We start from the raw sequence: 24,026 nt of genomic DNA on the forward strand, positions 1-24,026 counted from the left end.
CTTGTGTAGAGAAAATTATGCAACAGCTTTCCAACAGTAATTCTACTTTTCCTCCAAAGCAGTGGCTTCTTACCTTTTAAACCTACACTGAGCAGAGGAAAAAGTCAGTACAGTGCCTTATTTATTCATAATGCAAAATATGCCAAATATCTGGCTTTCTGGGAATTCTGCAAGCAACTTATTTTCTCATAAGGAACAAAGCAAACTAGTTATAGTACTTTAATGGAAAAAGATTATTGATTTTTAGATTTGTTTTTAAGTGAGCTTAATGATTGGTAAAGGTGCTGGACTGATGGCCCTAGAGACTATCCTCAATCTGTAGCACAGACAGGATTCCAAGATCCTCCACTATGTTATAACTCTCAAGGGATTGAACCTAAAAGGTTGAATCCACTAAGATTGTTATGAAAACACTACCTACACTTAAATCAAGAAAGGATGTGCTTATTTAACAAAAGCAAAAAAGCAACAAACAAATAATTAGGTTGTACTGCTCTATAATACTGAGGTTTTAAGCAACACTATCAGAGCTGTGTATTAGAAGATGTATGGAAACAGAAGCAGACTACAGATGACTGGACATTTTGCACACAGTGTAAGTATTAGGTAAAGACATTTCTTCACAATGCAGGATGAAGTGAAATGAGCCCAGTGAGCACAGTAGTTACATAAGCCACTTCAGTTTCAGGACCTTCTGATCTTTTTGACTAACAGAAAGTTACTACAACTATGAAAGCAAGGAAGTTTGAAGACAGAAATTTCATAGGTTGAAGGTTTTGGCAGTTTAAAACTTAAAAATCTGTTAACTGATATTAAGCAAGCATCCTTTTTAAGCAATCTCAGTATACTACCACGTAAAATTCATCCTCACAACAGCAAGAACTCAAAACATCTACACATGGACTCTTCTACTCGCACAAATGCAGTTTAGTTTCTAACTACATTAGCCTTAAAAGTTGAGACAAATAAAGACATAAAGGGGCTTATTTTCATGCACACAGCTCCAAATGCAGTAAATGCAACACAGTGAAATACATCAACTCATGAAATTAAGGAAAAAACCAAGATGGAACATAAATGCTGATCTCATTTAATGTCAAATCATGTAACAAAGCAATTTTTTGTTCTCTTACATCCCAGGATAAGGGCAAGATCCATGTATAAGAGTTTTATTGCATTCATTTAAAATAACGTACATTGGCAAAATCAGGTACTGAAGCTGTAATAACTATTAGATAAGCAAAACGTGCTACAAATGAAAGATAGGACAAAAGGTGCAAGTGATCAGAGACAGTAACATTTTATCACTTACCTCATGATGCAGCTCAGCTATCTGATCTTTCAGTTCTCTGATGTACTGGTTAGAATCAGATTTATTAAGCTGCCCTTGAATTTTTCCTTCTTCTTTCTGTTTTGGTTAAAAAAAAAAGAATCTTACTCAAATTATTCACTAAAATACTATATTAAAAATCTTATTATAACTCTTTGCATATTTTTGTCATGAACAGAAGCTATTCACAGACACCATCCAGAACTTCTCATCTGGTTGAAGTTACAGCAGGTATCTAGGGGTGTCAGTAGTTCAGATCAAGTTGACCCTCTCAATGCTGCCCATAATACAGGCAGGATTCTATGAAGGAGCATGAAGACTTAACAGAGCTTCACAGGTGGAATTCACATCCAGTGTACATGAGGTTGCATATGGAATTTGGTAAAGCATCCCTACTGAATACTATCAATATATGGAACATATCTTGGTGTACATTATTTTCACTAACGTGAAGTTTTCATTTAGTAACAAGTAATTTCCCTTTATCTCCAAGTAAACAATACATGTTCCTTCTTTGCATTGTAGGACATGTGCTGGGAAACACTACACATAACAAGCTTTTTTTCTCCCCTAAAAAAAAAGCTGTAACATATAAAATAGTGGTATTTATCATATAGGAGTTCCAGAGAGCATAAGTGAAGACAGGTATGTCACCTAGCACCAATGCTGTGAGAGGTACAGAGAAAAATCAGCAAGTAAAAAAAGCCAGAGATGAAGAGGAACATGAGATTTCCCTCATTTGTCAATCAAATGCAGCTCCTAAGTTTCAGGATGCTCAAGAAACAGTCATCTGCACTTGAATGTCTGCAATACTAACTTTCAGCTTGTCTCTAAAGGGAATCCTGACGTGACTGAACCAAACTTAGCAGATCTGAGATAAATAACCACCCTCGATGGAGAAAGCAGCCCATGTCTTCAGTTTGCTACAAGTCAACAGCAGTGTTGGTTTTTTTTTTTCCCCCAGATGAATAATATCTGAAGCAGCCACCAGCTTTAGAGGACAGAAGCACCTTGATTTTATATAAATCTTTACCATGACTGTAAATCACATACAATCAATATATTACAAAAATACAAATAGAATGGGAATATCTCGTTTGTCTACCTGTAGCTCATTTTGCTGAAGTTTTAATTATACTTGAAGAAAGCAAACAGTTCATTCCAACAACAGGCAAGTTCAAAGTCATTTGCAAACTTTAAATACCTTTTAGAATGAAAGGTGTCAATTGTTCCTCAAAAGACAAGACAAAAAGCTTTAATGGAGAGGTTCTTTTAAAACATCCCTCTGAAATAGCAACACCAGGACAGAACACATACCAGGACATTAGGGGGAGGGACAATATACCACCTTCCAAACCCTTTTGCTGCAGGAAGAGAACAACCTTGAGCACTGTCAGTGTTGGCAATATCAAAGCAATTTCTCTAATTTCAGACTTTGTTTTTCTTGCAGCAAGGTATGCATTACAATATTACTCAAAAAATAACTGATTCATATTCACTACTGATTCAGAGAATCTGCAACATGGAGATCCTTTAATGCACAATTCTATATTGAACCTAGTTTCCACGGCAATCTATGTCTCAAATTCACAAAAAAAAGGATTAATATTAACAACATTACTAATTGTTCCTGTCCTAAATGGGTTAAAAAAACCCCCACAAACCCATCATCTCTCTTTACAAGGATGACTGTTGATACCGGAGAAACCAAAACAGAAGCAACATAACCTGCAGACTGAAAATAATGCTGTCTAAATCTGTATATAGAAAAAGCTTCATTGCTGTCAGAAACTAAGATTCCAGACAACGAGAGTGACCTGATCTCTTGTGGTAGCAGGCATACATAGGACAAATGTTTGTCGAGGACCTTTCCCTTTGTTCGAAACCCTGACTCTTCCATTTAAGCTTTTTGTTCTATGGACTCCAAATTTCTATATAACCATACACTATAGTATCAAAAAGCAAGAGTAAAGCAACATTTTACCATAAATAGAAAATAGGTGCCAGAGCCCTTTTAAAATGAAAGCATAGTAAGTAGCTGAGCTTACATTCACACTGGGTGCACAAGAACACACAACAGGCATTCCCAAGTTAAGTCAGTATAAGCCAACAGCAGAAGCAATAACGTTTACTAGCTTAAGTTTGGCATTGCACAAATAGCTGAAAGCTGGTAGTGTATACCATATAAATTATACCATAGAGAGTTATACACTTTTTATTATATTTAAGTGGTTTTATTGTTACTTTTTATTCCATAAGTAACACTGTAAAGTTAATGCAGATATCACAGAAAAATTTGAGATGTGTATTTGGTCTTGGAAGAACTGACTCTAGCTCCAGTCAATTGGAGCTGTATGTAAGGCGTAAGCCTGGCTTGCAAGACCCTTATTAGTGAAGGGCAAATAAGTTTCAGTTTTCCTTTCAGAACTACAGATTTTGTAGAGCTGACAATTCACAAAAGTGCATTTAGCACAAAAAAGGAACCCTGCAATGTCATTTTCTACATAAACATACTTTTCAAAGAAAAGTCATGCTGTAACTTCCTCTTGCAACATTCAAAACACTAGAGGTCAGAAGCTGATCCTTTTAACTGGCTGCAACAGAAATCAGATATCTCTACCTAACTAAATAAGCCTGTGTTCTGTAAACTACAAAGTCTGTCTACAGTGGGTAAATTGGAAGGATGACATAAGAGACATTTTAGGACAAGGTATCAGAGCCTTCATCACAGCTGCTGTTCATCTCCGTGCAAAGACATATTCTACTTCTTTTAAAAAAATAAGCTAAGTTGATCATGGCATTAGTTTAGTTATTTAAAAGACACTCCTGCATGTGCAGTAACAAACCACTGGAAAACATGCAGGGGTCAGACACTATCGCATTAAAATATTTTTTAATTCTTAAAAAATCATCTAATATAGAGAATAAATAGTAAGTAGCTGAAAGTTTACATATTTCAAATGAACCAAAACATTTATTTCATAAAAAGTAGTTTTATCTGTATATGATCTTTAGGTTACCCAGCATTCTTTAAAACTGAGAAGAGATGTTTTTCATCAATACATATATTCATACAAGTACAAAATATTACTATGATTGCAAAATTGTTTCACTTTCCAGTCACATTTCATATTTGCATTAAGTTCAGATTACTTTCTAGCAAATTCCAGCTTCTGAGAAGCATTTGTTAATCAAAGGCAAATTTTAACATGAGCAACTCAAATTTGGTAGTATTATTCTTTAACACTAGTGATTCATTAGGGCAGCTTGACAGAAATCTAAAAAAATGTTGGCAGGAAAACATCAACATGGCAGTTCCTTTTAACATGGCGGAAAGCAGTATTAACAGCTTTCCCTACTATCTGTTGGTATCTGTCATGAAGACAGAATACTTTCTCCCAAAAATTCTGTAGTTCTAGATTTGCTTCTCAACCTTCTCTAGATTATATGACACGTTATCTATTACTTCCTGATGATCATAAAAGCCTATTTCTTACTGTTTTTATCAAGTGATCTTAGTATCATCCCAGAGTCTCTTTTAAGGAGTATTGTCAGTGTGTGTGCATCTTGAGATAGTGAAAACCTCCACCACAGCAAAACACACCCCCATGCAGGTCAAATTCCCAGCTGTACATCGTAATTCTAGATGACACTAGGTTGGTTAGTGCCAAAGTACAGCTATATGCCACTGTGATGGTCAAGGCCCCAGAGACAGCAAGCACACCCATGCTCCAAATATTTATCAACACACATGGAAACTGCACAAAGGATTTTATGTTCATGTTTCATTTAGAGGCTTAACTAAGAAACCTTGAGCAACTTCAGCTTGGATTTTTGTTTCAAATATAATACCATATTAGATAGATGTAATTTCTAACTCTTGAGACTGATCTAGTCATGAAGCAACTGAGATTAATACCAGAGTTACCATTTGTTCTTAGTTCAGAATCTGAATTAAACTTGGCCAAGAAACAGAGGGACATGGAATTAGCTAGGTTGCGAGTGACATGAAAGTGGGACAGACGCTGAAAAGTGAAGATACAATAGGTACTGAATGGAACTGAAACAAAAGGTAAGAACCTCAGACAATAACACTGATGGATTCTTGCAGATTTCATCTTCAGCCCACTGTCTGCAGGATATGGTTGTTGAATTTCGTTAGTTGATGTACTGCAGGGCAACTGAAGATAATAATCTTCCAGGAATAGCTACTAGCCCTCTATCATTCATTTGCTTCTATGGAGACTGCATGTTTTCCATCCTTCCTGTTCTACTGCTGCCATCCTTCATTTTGCTTACAGGTATCATAACCTTCTAAGGGTCCAACAGTGTATGTTGAAAAGGTTTCTAGGCTCAGGCAGGAAAAAGTCCATTTTGTATGGATTAAGTCTTGTGTGGCCTCAGCCACCTCAGTCGAAGAACCAGCTATGGCAGGTGGAAGCTCAACTACTGAAATCAAAGGATAACTTGAGTTGGGGAACAGAGGGCTACTTGCCCAGAAGGACAGAAGCCTGCACTCTCTGTGGTTCAACCCCAGCAGCCAGGGAGGTCAGAACCCATATTCAGGACATTCTTGATACCCCTCTTTCTTGTCAATCCTAATATTATTATTGCTAGCTTCTTGCTTCAAGTGTTGAGTCATGCAGATGTGCTGGAAAACACATGCTGGTAGGATGGATTGATTTGGCAAGCCTTTCACAGCTAAAACAAATTAATCTCAACTCTCTTAAGGGGTAAGGGTGCTCAAGGGCAAAGGACATAAAACCCGTCTTCTGTAAAACCACCAAGGAAAAAAGGGAGCTCACTGCCCTGCTCAAGGCCCTTCTACATTTTGAATTTGGCTTTAACTTTCAATTTTTTAAAAATACCTAAAATCTAAGGGTTTCTGTTTCCATTAAATTACATTTTCATATGCTCTGGCTGCAAACTGGCCCAGCTTCCTCAGAACAGAATAGACTATTCCAGTTGGAAGGGATCTACAATGCTCAGCTAAGTCTCACTGCCTGACCAATTCAGGGCTGACCAAGTTAAAGCATATTATTAAGGGCCAAATTGTCTTAAGCACTGACAGGCCTGAAGCACTGACCACCTCTCTAGGAAGCCTGTTTGACCACCCTCTCGGTAAAGAGATGCTTCCTAATGTCCAGTCTAAACCTCTCCTGGTGTAGCTTTGAACCATTCCCATGCATCCTGTCACTGGATCCCAGGGAGATGAGCACCTCCCTCTCCTCTTCCCCTTCTCAGGAAGCTGTAGAGAGCAGTGAGGTCACCCCTCAGACTCCTTTTCTCCAAACTAGACAAGCCCAGAGTCCTTAGATGCTCCTTACAGGACATTCCTTCCAGCCCTTTCACCAGCTTTGTTGCCCTCCTCTGAATGCATTCAAGGACCTTCACATCCTTCTTAGATTGTGGGGCCCAGGATTGCACACAGTATTCAAGGTGAGGCCACAGTGTAAGTTACTAGACAGGCCCACTGATATAAGAAAAAATAAATTGCTTTCATGTTGCTTGAGTTAATTTAATTGAATGCTTGTTATTGTAGCATTTACTTCAGGAGGAACCTGGCATTTCACTCTGCATTGGTTTTACACTCTGCTTGAATAGTTTTGTACTACTGTGCTTGAGTAGTTCTGTACTTCTGAAGAAAACACTCACATCAACTGTACTGGTTCAAAAGTGAATATTAAGACTCCTCTTACAATTTAAGGTACGGTCTTGAAGGTATGAACATTATACCTTTTAAAAGGAAATAGCAGAAGCAATTAGTAACCTCTCTCTTCATGTGTTTTTTTAAAAATCTAAGATTATACACATAGGATGTGGGTTGTTGGCTTGTTTTTTTTGAGGGGGAGCACTATTACAGAAAATCTGTGGTATTCTGGGGATGTCACAACACAAAGAATAGCTGGTCTCGAGGCAAATAGTAGGCATTTTAAGTTTAAAATTACACAGTGAAAAAGCCAGATAACATATCAATAAGCAAAGTGTGAGTATGATCAGAATAGCAAAATAATGAAAGCTAGCCAATTCTGGAATCTAGGAATTTTGTTTTAAAAAAAAAACCCCACAGTCAAATGTGAACGAATCTCTACATCCATTTCCCAAGGGGTACTGCTTCTGCATATTGGCACCACTGCAGTACCTACCTCCTCTTCCCGAGGGGGTTTTAGAAAAGTAATGCCAGTTGGTATTACATTGTAATGAAAGATCCATCATCTCAATTTCGCTGCTTTTGAAGATTAATAACTTCCCCTGACTGTCTTTCCCAACAGACCAGCTCTACCAACACTAACCAACAGGGTTAAAAAAACCCTGTATCAGGGAAGCAGACGCCCTAGTGGCCAGGTATCACCTCTGCTCAAGGACAAGGGACTTGTAACTGTAAGCAGCCAAGACACAATCCAACCTCCTGACTCAGTTTGTGTATAGAGAGGGAGTAGCACGGGCAGTGAAGCAGGAAGTGAGCCCTACAGATCAAAAAATCAGCTGCTATAACAGAACTCATGCCCCGTTAGTTTTGGAAGCTCTCACCTCTCTCATCCTGCTCTGAAGTACTAGAGTAACTGTACTTGTGTGCATACCAAGAGTTACACTGAGAGCTCCTGAGAAGAAAAATTTGTTCCCCAAAAAATCTGCATCTTAGAATGAGGAAAAATTCTGCCCACCAAAACATATTGCTTGAGATTCACAGTTGTAGTATCATACTTAAATCCTCCTTTGTCTGGCTTTCCAAGAGAAAAACAGCTTTTCTGTACCTTCAAAAGAAGTAGCAGCTAGTTTCAAAGAACACACCTGATGTGTACTGAGAACTAGTGAGCATGTGGAGACCTTCCAAACTCAATCAGCATAGGACCCGGATGCACAGCTAGCAACACAAGCGTTTAGGGACAGGCTGCTTCCAAGAATGCTGATCTTACATACTTGAAACCATTACTGTATACTACCCCCCAAAATCAAGTATAGTCGTCATGATAAAACAAAGTTTAAATAAGAAATAAATAAATCAATCACTGGAAACCACCTGGAACACACAGGAGGTCTTAAACCTGCTTTTGCTGCCTGATCAAGGCTAAGTATAAGATGCAGAAGATCAGTGTAATCCCATTTCAGTTGCAGGTGTTTCATCCCAAGAGAGCACAAGCACAAAGTTTTCTAAAACACTCTTGATTATCACATCAGAGTAGGAAAAAAGAAATACACATCAACAAGAAAATAAGACATTTTAAATAATAAGAAAACATCTATGGTTGTTGTCACTTTAATAACTGTGAACTTAAAAACACGGAAAACCAAAACCAATGTGTTTTATAGGCAGCCAAAATCCAGGCACACCAGATGGTTGCTATTCCTCAGAAAACAGAGTATCATCTTTACTAAAAACATCTAGAGGGTAGGACATTTACCTAACACCTTTAGTTTGATCTTTTCTGACTTAGAAATATTTACTGGCAACAATCTGCCTCAGCCTCTTTTCAGGGGAGGCTTTTCAATTCTTACTTTGTGGCAAAAGACACTGCGTTAAAAATGTAAATGAAGTTTATTCAGAAGGGTAAATGTGGTAACTACTGTCCTTTCAGTGACTTTACAGTGACTCATTCTAGACTTTCAAAAAACACATCACTAACATCACCACTATTGATAAGAGTAAAAAAAGTTTCCTGTAATTTGAAAAGATGGAAACAATTTCTTTACTCAACAGTCAGTACTTGGAAAAGTTATTAAACAGAGGTCATAGAAAGGCTTCATTCTAAGGAAATAGTGCTAAAAGTTTAAACTGTGGGGGAGAGAACTAGCACAATCATGGATTTCCTTTACAGTTCTCAAAGCAGCTTTGACATGGTTAGAGATAGGGTAAATTCTGTGAATCTGCCAGGAAATACATCAGGAGGAAGTGATGTTACTCCCTGTCCAGATCAACCTAACAAAGAGAAGAATTAATTCTTATAGATAGTTTTTGCTTTAAGATTACTCAGACCTAAAACCAGTTTTCTATATTATGAGTGTGCTCTGTACCTCCCCAACCCAAACCAGCCATGGATAATTTTAAGACGATGCTACAAGTCACCAGTCTGAATAGAAATAGAGGTAGACAGATTAAGCTGCAGAGCTCAGTCTGCTTACACTTTCACTGGCCTAGTGTTCCTTACCCTAGCCAGCTGATTGACTCTAGCTTGTAACTGATTTAACCTTGCCTGAATTTTTCTAAAGCCTCTTTTTCTCTCACTTAGTCTGTCAACTGTCTTCAACTACTGCAGGGGAAAAAAAAAAAAACAAACAAAAAAACCCCCAAAAAACAGCAGCAAGGGACCAACAGGACTGCTTGTACGTGAACAGAAGGAATGCTTGTTATTAGGCCAGAAGTGTAGCAAAGCTCGGTAGACTTTTCTTGGCAGCTTTTGGAAAGCACACACAAGCTAAAAGCAATAGGGTTTTAGAGGCTGATACTAAGAAATTAAAAGCATTTGCTTGTTGCAGTTTGAAGCTATCAGACCAGCTCAGTAGAAAACAGGAAAGACTAATTCCCTGAGGAAACAAACCTGAGGTTTTGCTGATTGACTATAGACATAGAGGGAGACAATATCCATTCCTTAGCCCTGGCTCTCTACGTCTTACAACAGGATGGGACAGGAGGGATCAGAGAGTCCATGTAGCTTGGGCAAAACAAGTCATTTAGTTATAGGATGTGAACCTCTAACCTTTGTGACAAAGTAGAACATATATTAAAGAGAACAGCTCCTCCCCAGTGTGGAGGTACAAAAAATAGCAGACATCAAAAAATCCATCCTTCATTTGTTAATAATTTGCTCAAATGTCCTGCTCAAGGCCCAGAAGCCTGCCAAATACTTCCAAGTCATGTTTGCTTCCCAAGGGTTTTATAAGCTGAACTGGCAAGTGAGAGAAAAATAAGGAGAGAACAGAGGAGAAAACAAAGGCTGACAAAACCTTTGTTTATACATAACTTCAGGGTTTTTCTTTGTCACTTCTGGGGCTTAGGTATATGCAGCATAAGTTAAACTTCAGTTACACTTCAATTTTGTGTTATTTTTGCTAAGGAATGACTGATACATTTGTTTAAGAATATCCATCACGTTGTGGACTATTCCTTGCACTTCAATACACTTACACAGAAGTTTAAAAGCTTAGCATCGGGAATTGTGAATGCCTGACCAAGGTAAGATAACATTCAGAATATATAAAAAATAACTTCCTAACATCATAATAAACTGACATCTTGCTGCAGAATTACATCTACTATTAAATGAGAGTTCTCTTTCTCCCTGTCATTATTACTAACCAAAACTAAGAGTGACCCAGAAACTGTGATTTAAATCTAGCATTTGTGTGTGTAACGTCAGATCAGTTCTTATGTGGGAGTAGTGATACTCTGTGTTACAAATTTAACACCAGTGTCTTGCACCTACACCTACATGAACATTTAAAAGAAAACTGCACAATTTAGGTTAAGCATTGCTATGGACCATGTGGACCTGGCACTGAATCCCTAGAGCTTCTTAGAAAAGCACCATCCCCCTCAAAAAAAGGAAGGTTATGTGGTAAGTTAACTTCCTCCCTTCATCTTTATCAGCTTCGAAACAATACGACAAGCAGACCTATTTGTGACGCTCCATGTTAAAAGCACAGTTACTTTGAGACTGACACCTACGCTCCTAGACTGACTAAATGTATTTATAGTGTTAAATATTGCATTTCAAGTCATTAAAGCACATTCAGTTTAAAAGGCCCTCTGCTCCCCACATGAGGTCACAGCAATTCCAGTGACAAGCTGAATGGAAAAGAATGGGAGTCAGCTCTTTCTTCAATGATGAAGTTATCTAGGTTTTCAGTTTCCTTAAAAAGCAGCTTTTGTTTAAACTCTATTATCAGTTGCATGTTTTATAGTTTACAAGCTTTGGGAGTTAAGCCTTTCCAACTCCAGTATTACTTTTTTTTGGTGCAGGTGTTTCAGAGGCCTTTGAGCATGAGTACCCAAAAAGGAAGTTTTGATCATAAGTTTCATATTTGCTGGCAAAACACACTGGTCAAAAACATATATTTGCTTACAGAATCTTACAGAAAAAGAATCTGTCACAGCCCAATAAAAGCACTGAGTCACATCTAGGGTGTCAAAAATAAGTAAATTGACATTAGAGGAGCTTACTTCTACTAAATGACTTTTGTTTTAAATGTTTTTATAAAGTTAATGCTCAAAACCTGTATTTCACAACTGAAGAAGTTGTATTCAAGCTAGTATAAGTTTGAGATCAATAGTTCACCAAAAGCTTAAGAGGACAAACTCATTAAATTAGAAACGTGAACCACAACCACAGAATGACTTCATACTCCATGTACACAAAGAAAGCACAACATTCTTATTTGTGCAGAAAATCAAAGATCTTACTAAGAGAGATCAAGAAATAGTTAACAGGTGATTAAGAACACCAAAAAGATTGGAACTTGAAATACACTTCAGTAGAAACAAAAAACAAGGCTACATAGAATATGAGAAAAAATGGAAAAACATAACTAAAGATTGCGTCATGCACAGTAGTAATTGTGAAAATGAAGGAGAGATGATGTGGATAAACAACCAAACATGAGACAGTGCAATATCATGACTAAACAGGGACAGTGGAATCTCTGGATGTATTAGCCAGAGTCATGAAATAGATTACGTTTCTGCACTTCTTTACCTGTCTCTTGACAAGATATTATAAAAATCTGCATGCAATTCTGGCACCCACAGCTTAAGCAGAAATATGGAAAGGGAATAGAAGAAACCTATAAAATGATTGAGCACTGATGATTTGATCAATCAACAGAAAACTCAGGTCAGATATATTTACTGGATTAAAAAATGAACACAGTTCTAACGGGGTGACAGCTATCAGAAAAAACAACTGATCATTATGGGATTCACCTTTTCTTAATTTTATAAAATCAAGACTAGAGTACTTTTTGGGAGACCCATGTCAGTCAAACAATGGAAGCAGGATGGCATTTAAAGTCTGTGCTGTAAGAAGAAATAATGCAAAATGAGTACCGGCTCCTCACCTACAAAATCACATTGTTTGAAGTAACCTTTAAACTTTTTTTTTTTTAGTAAAATGCTAACATGTAAGATTGACCTAAACTCAGCTACTCTCTTGTTATCTTACTAGATGATAAATGATTCATATGCAACGCTTACTGTACTTATCTAAGAATTTCTAATGTACTGATCACAGCATTATCTAAGCATTATGTGATTAAAAGAAATGATTGCTTTATCTTTTAATAAATTTAGTACCTGCTGCTCTAGAGAAAAAATATTCAAAATGAAAATTCTTTATGCAAGCTCCATTAGATTTATTTATATGTTCCACATATAAAGAGATTAGAAAGATGCAAGTGGTTGACAACTCATAGGGAAAAGAAGGCTTTGACACAATACAGTAAAATCATCACCTTGAAGGAAAGTTTTCAGAGGGAAGACAGACACTAGCAATACCGGTTTTTAAAATAAAAAGTAAACTAGAGAGTAACTAGCTTGTAACTTAGGCATAACCACCAAGAAAATCTTTGTAGGTAGGCACTGCAGAATTCAGACAGGACAACAGGATATGAGTACAGGAAGGACAGACTACAGTAAGACATCATGATTTCTCAAAGCCAAGAAAATATAAAGCACAGTCATTTCTGGTTCTCTCATCAAGGGAGCAGTGAGTTGCATCTTCAGATCCTGCAGTGACAAGGTAGCAGTAAATAACATTTCTGATTTCAAGATTTACTTAAAGGAAATAAGAGTTTTACAACAAATCTTCCAATACTAGTCATAGCAGAAGAGTAAGCACAGAAAAGAATGGTTGCTGGAATTAAAATGTGTGCAGTTTTTTTGGACAGAGAATGTTTTCAATCTCATCTATTAATTAATTAATTAAAAATTACCAATTACAAGACAAAGAACAAATACAGAAATCAGAGTTTAAAAGAGTATTGCCTATAGCAAGGTGCTTGTATAGAAGCAATTCTTAATAGCGCACAAGTATGGCTATAAGATAGATTTAAGGCCTTTGCTTATAAAGGAGGCCCATTCAGTAATATAGCATTATCCCACTTTGCAAAGCAGTGCCTTGTATTCACAGCAGGTTAATAAGCAAAGTGGAGGAAGAAAAAAACCCACAAATTACTAAAAGTAATCAGTATCAAGCTACCACATTTGATGCTATCACTTGTTACCTGGATTTCTAATTCAGCAATATGCTGTTGGAGTTCAGCCACAGCTGCAATGCGGTCTGCCTCACGGAGCCGTACTGCCATCACTTCTTCTTTACTCTGAAAGAAATAATAGATTGAAGCTAACAAATTATATTCGTTTCAGTTGATTAAAGACTGTGCACTGATTTTACCCAAGATCATGTAAGTAAAGAAAAAAAATTTCACACTGCTGTGTGAAATATCATACCTACTGATAAGGCATATTTCTAAAGAACCCAAATTTAATTTTAACCCATAGAATTGTGTAATCGTCTAATATCAATTCTAAACTACAATAATCTAAAAAAAATCTGTGTACTTTTGAAAACATGCTGTTAGCAATTTCCAGGTCCAGAAACCTGCTCTCTCATGTTCCAGAAATATTATATTGTAAATTAAGAAAAAGTATCAACATAACAAAAAAAAAACCCAACAGCTCCTGCTTCAATTTTTGACTTTATATATGAACAAACAGCAAAGCTGCAAAAGATTTACTTATTTCATAATTCTCTTTGTCTAAAGAAATAAATTTAAAGAATCCAAACACAAGAGCACAGATATTCTCAACCTCATTTAAGAAGTTCAGCTATTGTAATCATAGTATATAGTAATGATTTTCAAGACATTTTAAAATAAAATTCTAATGCCTGTAACCTACAGTCAGGCTCCTGGTGTAAGTTTAACCTGTAAGTTTGCCTGTAAACGATAGACAATTTGAGTTTGGACAAGAAAGAAGGAAATTTCTTTTATTTCTGTTTTATAAGGCAAGTCCTCAAGACTTCAGAGCACAAACCAATTAATATTATAGTCAGCAGCTTGGTATGACCACAGAGAGAAAATAGTGATAGAACTTTCAGCTAGAGTGCAAGTAATTCTGGGGAAGAGACAGACTAGGCTCAGGTACACCTATTTTATGGCAGACTGGTATAAGTCTGCAAACTGTAGTTACTATAAAATAACTGAAATACTGGAAACGATTTAATGTGTGCTTCAAACAGACAGTACTTAACCACCCTTCGTTAGACAGTTTGGTTAAGACTGAACTGAACATGCCAAAACTTATATATAGTAGCTACTGGAAAACATGCTGTTTGTTTTAAAAAAAGACTCCTGTTATGAAGGTACATCATCTACAGGATCCAGTTAACAACATTTGTAATCAGTAGAATCCATTTCAGAAGAATCTGTCATGTGTAAGCTGAAGTTTAACCATTATTGCTAAATTCTGCTGCACAATTGCTCGAATGAAGCCAAACCCACAAGTCCACAGGATTGCATGTATTTAACTGAAAGCTAAAGGACAGACCAGCTTGGTTTGACTTTGGTATCTAAGATGAGTCAGTAGTGTTGCTCTACATGGCACTGATGCTTTATCTCTGAAACTGAGCACATTCTCAATAATGACCAAAAAAGTTGGTATGGTAGGAAAGACAAGACTGGGGTGGGGGCACAAATCTTACGTTGTAAATTCTTTAGCAAAACTGATAGGAAAGATCAGTGCTGTGTTTCAAGAAACAACTTAAACATAGAAACATAAAAACCTAACAGTGACAGAAAACAGTTGCTGTATAGGTGGTATGAAATGCAGCTTGCTACAAAAATTTTAACTTATGCTTACATATTTTAAGCTATCCTTTAAAAAAAAAAAAAAAGTACAAGCTCCAGAAATAACGTACCAGTTCTTCATAGAAAAAACAACTGGGGGGCTGAAAATCTAAAATACATATTTTTTTCATACACATCTTCAAGTAGAAATATTTCTACCTAGCCAAGATGTAGTGACAGAAATAAAACTAGATCATGATTTCACATGACTTGAAACAATAGGGGGGGGGGGGGGGGGAACAAACAAACATCAGTTTCTAAGGGCATTGGGAATAACAAACTTGCTAGATTTCAAGAGATGCAAGATGGAACTTTTATAAATATTTAGTGCTACAAAAACTTAACATTTGTCTGTATTGCTCCATGATATTACCTGAAAGATTACCGAAACTTTCTTCATCAGTTTTGAGTACAAAGTTGTTTTATCAGTAACATAGTAAACAGCTTTATTTCGGGTGTTTACACAGCAGTACTGTCTTTTCAGTTCAACCTACCTGCTATTATCTGTATTTAAAGCCAAATCTAAGTTGGCAGCAACACTATTTAATAAAGTTACAGATACTGAACCTACTTTTAGAAGGACTGTAAGGTGTGACAAGTCTGCTGTTACTGTTGGAGGCTGGCCCTTCACGCTTGTAGCATATGCCTTACATAGTAGCCATAGGACAGGATGGTTTCTTGTACACCTAGTTAGTATAAAAAGCCAGTAACGTTGCAAGGTTTTGGCTTGACAAGCATAACACTGTTTCTACTTTAAGCTTCAGCTTTTATTTTTTCTTTCAATTCGCTTTAACATTAAAATCTCATTTTCCTCACAAAGTGAAATACCCTGAAACAATACGAAGCAGGAATTTCCTTCATTTACTGCAGTGCAGCGTGAAAGCATCTGGCATGAATCTTAGATTAAGCTAAAAATGCTTCCAGTAGTTTGAATGTGAAGAGCAAGGGACAAGAAACAGAACCACAATCCTTACAAATCAAGTGTCAAAGACACTGGCTTTTTATATCCTCTCATTTTTCACTTACTTTGGTATTGAGCTTCCTATTGCTGTTTCAAACTTATGAAAAACTTCTCAATTTCAAACTATAACTTTAGGATAATATATAGTTATATCCCATTTAAGGAGCAGGAGAACACTGAAACTTGCATATATTGTTTAACATGGCTTAATTTTTTCAATGACACTGCATTCTTATTAAATCTGTAAAACACTGCTGAATTATTTGTATAAATTACTAGAGAATAAAGTCACAACAACAGTTCATGACAAATGTCAGAGATAGAGGGAAAAGGAAATATGAGGGGAAATTACATTGAAGAAAGATAGTTTTCAACAAGTTAAATTTGAGCATCTTTCAATACAGTCAGCAAAAAAACCCCAACTTGTGTATTTAAACAGTACAGGAGTCTATATAGTATTATACTAAGCCTCATCCCAAGAAGTCAGTCTAGCTCAACAGTTAAACAGAACTCCAGGTAATGTATATGCAAATTGGTAATGTTTCATTTTGTATCATACATGTCAACTTGGAAAACACATTACAATGTAAACTGTAATCTTTTTCCTATCAGTGACTGCAAAATAAGTTTCAGGATCTAATGTTAGTGTATGTCAGTACCGCTACTTCACTGGCTATAGACGGTTGCTACTTGCAGAGAATCTCTAAAAAATATGACTGGTGCTCTGGCTATTACTATCACACTTTTCTCTAGCCCATGTTCGAACATAACTGTCCAAGCAAATTATCCCAGCTAGAACAGTCATATATATTATCTCATTAGTCAGGTTAAAGACATATTATTCTTTTTATAGTCAACATAAAAACTTCAGAGTATTGACTACACCTTCTTAATCTTTCAAGGATTGATGATGACCTTCAGTATCAAATACCAATCACACAAAAACATTATGGGTTATATGAAAAGACATGTCACCAAGATCATGAATATTTTAAAAAAATAATTGGTAAGAATAATATCAGCATTAAAAAAAAAAAGCACTTAGGAAACCAGTGATGATGGTAAACAAAAAACTGTCAGTAGAAGCAATTTCTTCTAGTTAAGATTCAGTGTCTTGTTTCCTAAAAGCTTGTGATGGAGTTTGACGAGTCAGTAGAAGTTATGTCTTCACCACACTTTACATTCAGATTCCATTGGAAACAAATGGAACTGGCAAGACAGCAAGAAAAATGAAAACCTAAAAAAACCTGAAATACCCGGAGTACATCTCAGTTATTTACTGTTCTTAAATTTCTTTAAAATGGAAATGAACAACCACAAAAATCAGCTTCATTTTGCTGAAAGAACTATAACTAAGGCAAAACTAGCAAGAAATTGTGAATTACAAATTACACATTATGGCTTTGCGTCATGAACACAAGATTAGAGTTTACTATACAATTACATTGCCTAGATTTATGCATTACTTTGGAAAAAAGAAATTACAAGAAGAAATGAAAATCTGTAAAAACTGAGAAATGTGATATTATAGCAAAACTACGCATATTAATAAGGATGTCATTTCATCTCCAGGCTAAGTGACAATGACAAACCACTCAGACTACACTCTTGATTCATATTGTCCACAGAAACCTTTGATGGAATTGCAGCTAATACAGTCTTCGGGGTACATATGGTACATATACAATGCATGTACACTGGATAAAACTGAAAAACAAACACTCAACCAATAACAGTGTTCTGCATGAATGAGAACAGAAACAAGTAGTGCACATAAAAAAATGTTCGGTTACATTAAAGGCAAAACTAAGATGTGATCGTGAACAACAAATTATATAACAGCATCTGCTCTGAGGTTGTCAATTCACAACACAGTTTAATAAATAGTATTCTGATTATTCATCTCATATTACAGTACTATTTTTAACATACTAATAAGTATCCTATTTAGAAATTACTGACTGTTCAGCACTAGCTGATTTCATAAAGGAGTATTGATAAATCTTACTTCCAAAAGATGTAAGTAAAAAGTTGTTTCCATGTCTCTAGCAAATAATATCTTAACTATAGTGATTTGTCAACTGATATTGCCTTTTTTAAAAGTAAATACAACTAATACTGCCCTTTTTTAAAGTAAACATCAGTAGCAATTTCAGGAAAATTTTCATCCAAGTTAAGAGGAAAAAATTTGTAGGACTTATCCTTTATTTCTTGTCCCTATTATGTGTGCACAAGTTAAACTCATAAGTTATTAGTAAATGGTTATGGATTTAGTTGTAAAATTAACTAATTAAATCTGAAATTCAAACATCAGATTGGGCTCTCTTTTGTGCATTGACAGTAATAAAAACAACCCTTGCCCAGTGTTTTCAGGCTGTCCCCTAAAAGTCTGGTTACTATTAGGCAATGAGTACTGTAATGCTCCCTTCTGTAGGCCTCTCCATTCAAATACTGCTTTTACTCCCTTTTTTGAACCTAAACTAATTCTGCAGTAATAGTCAGAGTTGAAGTAATGAACCTCTTCTGTCACTAAAGACAGCAGTGATCAGAATCTGTTGTGTAAGAGTGTCTTTTCTATAGTATACACAGACACTTTTCCGAGTAGAACCACACTCAGAAGTTTATCTTTGTGGGGCCATAAAGAAGCAACTCTGTCAAAACCTCAAGTGATTTTTTTTGAGATGGTAAATTCAAGATGTTGTCAAATCAGTAAAAGAGAGTTTTGGTTTTGTGATTTCTATTTCTCAATTAAGACACAGTTCCACCCAACAAAAGCAGACAAGACTAAAATGTACATATACATTAGCACACGAAACAGTCTATTCACAATGTTGTTTACCTTGCATTCAATCTCTGCTTGTCTACGTTTTGCTTCATTCAGCTGAGCAAGAAGTCCTTTGTTCTGTGCAGAAAGATACTGTACCTTCCCCTGTAGGTTGGTAACCTCTTGCTCTGCCCTTCGTAAATGGTTACTATTGATCTGATTCTGAAATTTATGACAAAAAAATAATAAAATGTTAAAGAATGATCTTTGATATTAGCTCCCTGAAGCCTGACAAAAAAGACTTAAATCATTTATTATAAAAAAATTCTAATGAAAAAGCATTCAGAATTTTCTGAGCAAAGTCAGAAAAGTTTGCGTGACATTTGGTTTATGACCAGGATATTTTCTTAAACAACAGATGAATCATTGTAAGAACATTATTGCAAAGCTCCTGTACATCTGTTTTTCCCAATCTCTTGCTTAGTTAAGGCAAAGGTTTTGTGAACTTGTATCCCAACTACAGCAACAAGCTGATGCATCCAAGAAACATCAGGTATGTCAGAAATATTATGTGCACATTTCTCTGTCCAGTAAATTCCTGAAAGTAACATGGCACGTTAATTAAGATCAGGCCATTAGTACAAGTCACATCATTTTCACAGGAAGCTGTGCACAGACCAGTACATAACACAAGAACCAGTGCACTTCTGTCAAATGATAGCTCAACAGCATAAGCATATATAAAAACTTGATGTGTAACACTGAAGTGAGAAATACCCAAAGGTCTTGTGACTTTAATACGCATAATCCAGACAGCAGGATACCTATGCCCCCTACTGACTAAAATACACAGATGGGGGAAAAGCAACAAAAGCACCCTAAGTGTACGTAGTGAAACAGTATCAACACTTTAATGAAAATTTTAAAAGTTAAGGCAAGAGGAAAATGTTATTCAATTGGTATAGAAAAAGTGGTGCTTCTATCAGAAATAAGCCACTACGTGCCTTGCAGTTAGTCCATCTCTCTTCAGTAGCACATCCTCACATGCCCTCTTGGTTTCTGGGATTGCTGAAGCTTGTCAAGTAAAGTTTTTGTTTGTTTAGCCTTGTGGATGCACAGGTCTCCTTCAAGTAACAGTTAAATAAGCAGGTATTTCATAGGAAGATTTTTCAAAAGCCTATTACAAACCCTTCTCAATCAGCACATTGTGCTTATTGATTCAGTTGAAAGTTCACTAATGTAACACGAACTGACTTCAGTGCACTTTGATTTCAGATTTGTTTGCTTAATAACAACTTATTTCCTAGTTACACAAAAAAAGATCTTGGCAGACAAGATATTTTTGTATTTTCTCCACAAGTCTCAACAATGGTGAATCATGCTTTTCTTTTCGGGCACATGAAAGGTAAAGCTTCTGCTAAAAAAATCTGACAACATGCAGCTGTTTTGCTGAGAGTCCAGTTTACTAACCTGACTCATGACCTTAGTAGGTAATCTACTATAGGCGATTTCACCAGAAGAAAGAAAAAACTGCCATTTAAAGAATTAGAATTACTGTTATCAGAATCATCAATTAGGTTTGTGAAATTTAAAAAACCTTTTCTTGTTACACCAGTTACAATTTAATGAAGATTCACACACATTCACAGAGTCTACCAATTAGTCCAAATGAGAAATTCAGAAAGCTTAGTAAAGTTAATTGGACTGTATGCACTAGATTCTCCCTCCTAGTCTAACAGCATTAAAAAAAGCACATTTTGGAATTGAAGTCATGCCTGTAGATGGTAAAGATTGTCATCGGATATCCACCATTTGACACCAATTGTCAGCATTCATCTCAATTCACACATGCTAGTGTTCAATAACATACCTGTGTTTCCATCTCCATCATTCTTTGTTTGGTCTCTTTCAGTTCAGCCTGAGTTTCTGCTTCTCTCAATCGGACTGTCATCAGTTCATCCTGTAGCTCATTCACTGTGTTTTTTCTGGGAGGATCTTTCCATCTTCCAGTGGTACGAGCTAGATGACGCTGAAAAAATACCATGCCATTGCTGACAATGCCTGACCTTTCCTGGTGTTCCCGTATTTCATTTAAGGTCTCAGAGTTATATGGGAACAAGTTGCTATAGTGCTCCTGTTTATCCTAAAAACCAGAGACCCATGGAAACTTACTAGTTCTAAGAATAGACAATTAAAAAGCTGAAGACAGTCATTCCCAACTACAGCAAGTCAGTGAATTGCAAGTATATCCTGAGACTTTTACTTATTTCTAGCCCTTATTAACATTTAGTGCAGTAGGAGTACTGATCAGGTACTCTCTTTCTACCAGAATGGTTAGCTGGTAGCACGGCTTCCTGCCATCTGTAACAACCAGGGACCAATTTCTAACATGCTTTTGAAGTAAAGTTTCTTGTGGCAGCTGCATTTAAAGATTTTCTCACCTCAGCAGCTTGATCCACAGTCACTACTTTCTACCTGATCTCTACACTTCAAAATTTCGTAGTCTTTTGCTTTATCATCATTCACTGAAAATAGAAATTGTTAGAAGTGTATTGCTACCCATACCTGCCAGTGTTCCTCCAAGTCTTTGACTTGCTGCCTCAGTTCTTTGAGACCCATCAGAGCTTCCGCTTCTCTTAATTTTACTGCAATCAGTTCTTCTTGTAGTCTAGCAACATTTTCCTCATCAGGGAGAGAACTGTTCCTCTGCAACAAGGACCATCCTCTTAAATGTGTATTTGAATAAAATTGTGCTTAGTGAGACCCACTCCAAGAATACAGACATGGAATGATAACATTACTAATAAAAGTTTCTTAATTACATATCCCTTGCAAAATAAAATCCCTCAAAAATCTAAGTTCCTGGGTACAGTGAGTGCATATAAATGTCTTCCAACTGCCAACTAGAGAAAAAAAAATGATGAGGTAGTTTTAGGTATTCTGACTTCTAGATTCCCCTGGATCATATCCCTAATAAAGCATTATTTACGCTATTTTTCATACATCATCAAAAATATGAAGAGAAATCTGAAAGATTTTGAGCTAGTTGATAAAAGCAAATGAGGAACTGAAATTACAGTTTTTAGAGTGATAACTTTTTTTTTCGACTTACAGGAAAAATAGTAAATGGAAATCTAATTTTTGGGAAGTAGGTCATCCATCTTTGAAAAGGAGAAAAAAATATGTTGACAAAGAAACCATCCATTAATATTTATAAACAACCACCAGTCAAGAAAAGGTCTTACAGATGAAAGTGCATGGATGTTTACAAAAACATGTGAGGAAAAAGTAGAAAGACTAAAGAAAGCTAAACAGAAAACAGGAAAACACATGGCAGGAATGACCTGGGGAAAGTAAAACAGTGATGAAAGGATAGTAACAGAAGTCTGGGAAAAACACAGAGAGGAAAGACAAAGGACATATTGCCTAACTACAATATCCCTGCATCGAATCATTGGTCACCCGATACTCAAAGCTGAACTGTGCTTCAACACTTCCTACTGTATTTCTCAGTAGTACTTTTCAGCAAAAATCACATATTTTTGTAGATATATAATACTGTGACAGTTGCCAGGTTTTCTTGAGAGTTGAGAGTAAAGTACATTATTAACATTAACAGAACACAGCACAACAGCCATTTATTAGCACCTCCATGTTTCAAAATCACGGGATATGAGTACCGGCAATATAGGAAGTGATAGGGTGTGTTTCTGAATGTTTACATCACTGTCAGTATAGTGATGCACGTCTTGGGTTATTGAGCAGAATTTTCCCAGATTATATGACACATCACTAACAGCAGTAAAAAGCTGTATTTGTGAGATTTGGAGGAGTTAACTTTAGTCACTTGCTCATGTGCCTAATTATGACATCTGTACATCTGAGTTTGTCTGGTACACTGGAATTTCCCCCGCTGCTCCAGTTTTTCTTCACATTTAAGTTTTCAGTGTATGCTATCTTCATGCTGATGGTTAAGTAAATAAATAGTCTCTTTTTGAACTTTGAAAAATACCTTAGATCGTGAATTTTTATCAATGTTCAGTACAGCAAAAACTACCACACTATTAACCTGTCAGACTCCCATCAAGCCCCTCAGACAATAAAAAAATGTAAAATCTTGACTCCAGTGAGTTAATCTAATTAGCTAGTAAGTTCTGGCCACATTCTTGAGTATACAGATCTTTAAAATTTCCATGAGGAAACCATTTCCAAAGCCAATACAACAGGATCTGAAAAGCGTGCTTTATGTTAGGTCAACTAGTAGGGTTTTTCTTTCCTTTTTTTCTATTTTATTTTGCAGTTAAGTTTTCCTTCAAAGAAAAGTAAGTGACACTTGGCTTGAGTACAGCTTGAACTTGCATCAGTAAGCTACAAACTGGGATGGCCAATCCAAAAAAAGCAGTAGAGATTTTGATACTAAGCAGTGGAAGTATTCTTTTCCTGCCCATAATGGGATAAAGTGGGAGACACTCAAAAACTCAAGATCTGGGACTGGTAACGTTGAACTCTTTCTGCTTCCCCACCCAAGCTATTTAGTTTCACATCACCTCAATGCTCACCCTAAGCCTACTGCTCTTGTTGCTTTCCACTGCAGTGGGCTTCAGGAACAGGAGAAAAGCTATCTGTTCTTCACAAACCCTTCCCAGCGCAAACAGATCTTAGTTTTTTTTGCTATATCAACTTCAGGTTTGAAAAGCATCTTGCAGTCATAATACATAGAAGAGAAGAGTCTAGAGCAGTCATGCGAAGAATTACAGGGATCCGTATTCTATTTCTAGTTTTATTTTATACGGAGGGTCCTGGTTTGATTTACCTTTTCCATCTCTAGAACTTTATCTTGCATCTCCTTCAGGGCACAATGGGATTCTGCTTCACTCAGCCTGGCTTGGACCAGCTCTTTTTCCAGCTGTAGCACAAAGTCTTCACTGTATCGTGAACTGCATTTATGCTACAAAGTTTGCAGAAATATGTTTAGTATGAAGCACAGATGGTTTGAAAGGGTTTTTATATGCCAGATTTGGAGTGAAAAGTACAGTCAAGTGTTTAACATTAGGAATGCTAGCCTAAGATAACAGAAGTGCTTACCTTATACAAGTCTATTAACATGTCCATCCAGACTGCTAACAACAAGA

The 24,026-nt window shown here is 36.4% G+C and overlaps 1 protein-coding gene across 12 annotated transcripts in view; it reads right to left on the reverse strand.

The window, feature by feature from the left end:
* The window catches only part of EVI5 (ecotropic viral integration site 5), an 84,787-nt gene that overhangs the window by 21,885 nt on the left and 38,876 nt on the right, over window positions 1-24,026 (reverse strand). For 11 of the 12 annotated variants that reach the window (XM_074832495.1, XM_074832493.1, XM_074832503.1 and 8 more), the window contains 6 exons: window positions 23,708-23,842; window positions 21,460-21,600; window positions 20,765-20,923; window positions 18,970-19,116; window positions 13,547-13,642; window positions 1,313-1,408 (listed from right to left, as the gene is read on the reverse strand). In XM_074832495.1, coding sequence (XP_074688596.1) covers window positions 1,313-1,408; window positions 13,547-13,642; window positions 18,970-19,116; window positions 20,765-20,923; window positions 21,460-21,600; window positions 23,708-23,842 — 774 coding nt within the window. Of the gene's footprint in view, window positions 1-1,312; window positions 1,409-13,546; window positions 13,643-15,740; window positions 15,856-18,969; window positions 19,117-20,764; window positions 20,924-21,459; window positions 21,601-23,707; window positions 23,843-24,026 lie in introns of those variants that run through there. The other variant, XR_012624145.1, reaches the window with a different exon arrangement.

The sequence above is a fragment of the Strix aluco genome, chromosome 8, assembly GCF_031877795.1.
Source record: "Strix aluco isolate bStrAlu1 chromosome 8, bStrAlu1.hap1, whole genome shotgun sequence".
In the NCBI taxonomy this organism is placed as follows: domain Eukaryota; kingdom Metazoa; phylum Chordata; class Aves; order Strigiformes; family Strigidae; genus Strix; species Strix aluco.